Here is a 4,593-nt window from a genome sequence, read left to right as displayed (position 1 = left end):
ACCACTGTGGTTATTTTTGAAAACATGATGTAGTGATATCAGAGGTGAGGGTGCTCAGATTACTCTCTTTTAGTGGCTGAGTCAGGTTGATTCCCACTCAAATGATGTCAGCGTGTGTGGCGGTCCTGCCATCTGTGAAGGTGACCCCTGCCAGCGCTTTGTTTAATCACACTGTAATTGATTAGTCTGCTCTGTAATGACTCCAGCGCTGTCATCCTAATGTTCTTACCCATCATGACTCACTCTTTTTAGTAAAGAGATGCTATACAGAGCTCACGCACGAACACACCCAAAGATCTTTGCTTAATAAGCATTATTTTTCTCCTGAGAAGTAAGGGAGGTTTGTGTGTATATATGTATAAGATGGAGTTTTGGCCCAGTTTGTGGCTACAGATGGAGGCATTACACGTGTGTATCCTAAAAGGTAAGTTCCATTCACAGTTGTGTGAAATATGTGCACTTCTCCATCCCCATGTGTGCAAGTGTGTGTGAGAGATGCTAAATTCTTTCCGATCTTTCCTCTGTCTGCAAGCCCCGCAGGGGTCTGCGGTTGAGACTGAAAGAAAGAGTGAGAGAGGATGTTTCTGGTACAGAGTGACTCTTTTGAGATTTCTTATGGGAGCCATGTGCAGCTCTTGCTTTCTTTCTCCTGTCTTTATTAGCTTAAATCTATAACAGCGAGTGGTTGAGTTCATAAACTTACTCTGGTGGTGACGTGGTGTAAAACAGCAGGACGGTGTTTAAGAAGCTACAGTGGTGCATTTATTCGCAGTTCATATTAACTCACCTCGTTTCCAAAAACAAAATACCTGTTTTCTTTGTCTTTTTTTGGAGCTTCACAGAACCAACCACAATCCATGTGCGTTTTCTGGCATTGAGCAGCGTGTACATACTGCTAATCATCATCTTTTTTTTGTTTCACTGGGGGAAATATAAGGTTTGATTGACATGGCTGAGATTTTTATCACTTGTCGCTTGTATTTTTTGTATTTTTTTCCCACAATCATATATTTTGCTTTTTCTTTGCTTGAACCTTAGATTCATAAATGCAGTCTAATTGACTTTATAGGGTGTGGCTTTGTTTTATTTTATTTTCAGTATTTATTTCCAGTAAAATAATTCCTTGATATGCTGTATTATTAATACTTATCTTGGAGATTTATGCCACCACTCTGAGATTTATGTCTGCACTTTAAATTAATTTATTAATTGCTTGATATTTAGTTTATTTTATTTTATTCATAGATGTGAGCCTCAGCAATTTAATTTACACAGTTATAATTAAACTGACTTTCTTTCTTTTTATTGTATATGTAGGAAAGTGAACATTCAAGTAAAAAGGTTTAATATTTAAACATTTGTGTTTTCTTTCTTAAATGATTCTAGATAAAAGCAGGATGCCTTTTCTTAATGAAAACCACTCAATCCAGTACAAGGCATTTGATTCTCTGTATGCATTCATGTAGGATTTTTGGGTTATGCATTCTTGAGTTCAGTTGTTGCATTATTTATATTGCTATTGTTTATCATTTTGTTTAAAATTGCTCTTAATCTATTTCTTTCTCTCACTTTTCTCTCTCTTTCTCAGTGCCGGGGAAGAATGGGGTGAAAACTCTGAGACCTATGATTCAAGTTTTTACAAAAGGAGTCTGGACAATGACATATACATCTTCACCGCCCCATACGTCAACAGTAAGAAGCACACTCTTATTCTTTCAGTACACATCCCCTCTCTAACATTTGAATCGATGTGTGCTCTCTTTGGCACACTGCTTTACTAAGACAGCTGTTGATCTACTTGAAATGCGCACCTACAGATCTCCTGCCAAGGTCGAGTAAGCTTATATTACTGGGGGATTACCATTCAATGAGACTACCTCACATTCATGCACGTGTGGTCTGCAGGACTAATACACACACGGTCGAGAAGCACCCATGTGCCAAAACTCAACCCCAGGGGAACGCCTGGTCCTTGTGTTTATGGGAGGTTTTACCATTTAAGTTAATGGTGAAAGCAGACTGAAATCCTTATAGATCTCTCAAACATTTCGATATCAGATGTAACATGTCTACCTTGGCAGGTGTTACCAGAAGAATTGCAGTAACAGCATTAGGATACTAAAACCATGCCTGTTTGGATTAGTTAAGTGAAATAGAGCAAAGAGGGCCAGTCTGACCTTAAATGCATTTTATTGTTCTGCATTTGTGCTGTCTTCTCCCTTGAAACAGAGAGCAGAGAGTCTGGTTATGAGTCCGGTATCCTTGTCAGTAAAGCAGTGGACTTGGACATTAATGGAGCAAAACTCAAACCTGCTGGTGAGCTCTTAAAACATACAGCTACTTTACTGTTCAAAAGTTTGGGGTCAGTATGATCTTTTTAGAATTAATATTAATATTTTTATTGACCAAGGATGCATTAAATTGGTTAAATGTGACATTAAAGACATTTTATAATGTTATAAAATATTTATATTTCAAATAAATGATGTACTTCTATTCATTAAATAATTAAAAAAACTGTTTATGATTCAGCTATTTCTTTTCTTTAATTAATAAAAAGAAATAATCAGTAACATAGAGCCGCTTGAACCTTAGATCCATAAATGCAGTCTAACTGACTGTTTTATTTTATTATTATTTTATTTTCAATATTTATTTCCCGTAAAAATTAATTTGTTATTATGCTGTATTATTAATACTTAACTCAAATGTGACAGTAAAGATTTTATCATTTATAATGTTACAAAATATTTCTATTTCAAATAAATGTACTTTTGAATCTTTTATTCATCAAATAGTCCAAAAAAAGTGTCAGTTTCCACAAATCACAGTTTTCAACACTGATAATAATAATGATTTCTGAAAGATCATGCGACACTGAATACTGGAGTAATGGCTGCTAAAAATTAACTGGAAAAAAATGTAATTTTATAATATATTCTAATATAAAATACACATTTAAAATTGTAATAATAATAAAATAAAATAAAAGTTTTTACTGTGATTTTGACCAAATAAATGCAGCCTTGGTGAACATAAAAAAAAAATCACAGACCCTAAACTTTTGAATGGTAGTGAAAATGTCTTCTATTAAATATTTGGTCGATATAATAAATGTTATAACTGTTTTGCTTTAATAGACTTATATATAGTGAATTATAGAGAATTTCCAACCAGTAGTAAAGTCATTTCTCTGTGGTTAAGTAAAAAGGTTTATCTTTAAAAGAAAAAAAAAACAGTAATGTCACTGCTATTTAATTTTAACGAATTTGACTTGTTTTTTTGAATTTGAATTTCACTGATGACTAACGAAGGTTATGACTAATCGTTTGGTCATTCTCTACTGACCCTGACATTGCTTCATCTCATCATCAGAAGCTTTAATCATTATATTTGTTGACCTCGCATGAGTAGGATTTCAACACCGATGACAGTGTGTGTTTTGTGTTATCATACAGTGGTGGGAGTCAAACTCAACGTGTCAGCCTGGATGAACAGCTTCATAAACGCTACCACCAAGAAAAATGTAAGCAGAAATGACCCTCGTTTCCTTATCAGCACATGTGGAAGCTGTTTAGTCACAAACGAAGCCTCTCTAGATGGGCCGATATTGCTGCCAGAGAGCGGAGATGAATTGACTCGCTCTAATAAATGTTGTAAAAGACTTGTTTCATGAATTCTTAGCTCTCTCCTCACATAATTTCCTCTCCACAGTGCAAGGATGAGATCTGCGGGTGCCTCCGAAATGATAAGGTAGGGCGCTGACTGCTTCATGCTGCTTTGACCTCTGTAGCTACTTATCTAAAGCTGCTTTCACTATCGGTTTCTGATGAATGGCTGGTTTTACTCCTCAGCAAGTGGACTGCGTGATTCTGGATGATGGCGGATTTCTGCTCATGTCCAATCAGGATGAATATATCACACAGGTAGAATATATTTACAAGGCTAATGCTGCAGGTCCAGCAATACTGTGTGCTAACAGTCACACAAAGACGTAGTTTTCATATTCTCACGCTGATGTTTCAGATTGGTCAGTTCTTTGGTGAAGTGGACCCTGTTCTGATGATCACTTTGGTCAATACCACGCTGTTCTCTTTTAATAAAACCTACGACTACCAATCCGTCTGCGACCCAGAGAGAGAAACTAAAGCTGCTGCCGGACCCCGCTCTATATATGTGGTAAAGTATATGTGTCAGCTTCTTTAAAAACCATCAATGTAGGGGTTTCTGATAGACTTCTGTAATGTGGATACAAAGTCCAAAATTTTGATTGTTTGTCTAGATTGTGGCATCTATATTTGTGTGTTTGTTTTTGACAGCCAACGATAGCAGATATGCTGACTGTAGGCTGGTGGGCCTCCACTGCGGTCTGGTAAGAAGAAATAGACACCACTCACTGAGAAACAGACATAGAAAAGGATTGCAGTGTGAAGTGGATGTTCTAATTTTTTTCTTCCTTTTAGGTCAGTTTTGCAGCAGCTACTTCTCAGTCTGACTCTCCCAAATATAGTGGGAACAGGTATGTTTCATAAACAAAACCCAGAAATTCTGTCTCTTCTATTGGCATTCAAGAACTTTGGATTTTTTCAATCA

At 36.3% G+C, this 4,593-nt stretch overlaps 1 protein-coding gene across 1 annotated transcript in view; it reads left to right on the top strand.

The window, feature by feature from the left end:
- LOC107673139 (voltage-dependent calcium channel subunit alpha-2/delta-1-like) overlaps nt 1-4,593 on the top strand; it is a 127,233-nt gene that overhangs the window by 108,659 nt on the left and 13,981 nt on the right. The window contains 9 exon segments of the mRNA XM_016466623.1: nt 260-424; nt 1,589-1,692; nt 2,230-2,316; nt 3,459-3,526; nt 3,715-3,753; nt 3,855-3,926; nt 4,027-4,179; nt 4,320-4,372; nt 4,464-4,519. Coding sequence (XP_016322109.1) covers nt 260-424; nt 1,589-1,692; nt 2,230-2,316; nt 3,459-3,526; nt 3,715-3,753; nt 3,855-3,926; nt 4,027-4,179; nt 4,320-4,372; nt 4,464-4,519 — 797 coding nt within the window.

The sequence above is a fragment of the Sinocyclocheilus anshuiensis genome, unplaced genomic scaffold, assembly GCF_001515605.1.
Source record: "Sinocyclocheilus anshuiensis isolate Anshui unplaced genomic scaffold, SAMN03320099.WGS_v1.1 scaffold304, whole genome shotgun sequence".
Lineage (NCBI taxonomy): Eukaryota > Metazoa > Chordata > Actinopteri > Cypriniformes > Cyprinidae > Sinocyclocheilus > Sinocyclocheilus anshuiensis.
Note: the sequence above shows the minus strand (reverse complement) of the source record. Positions and strands in the feature narration are given on the sequence as shown.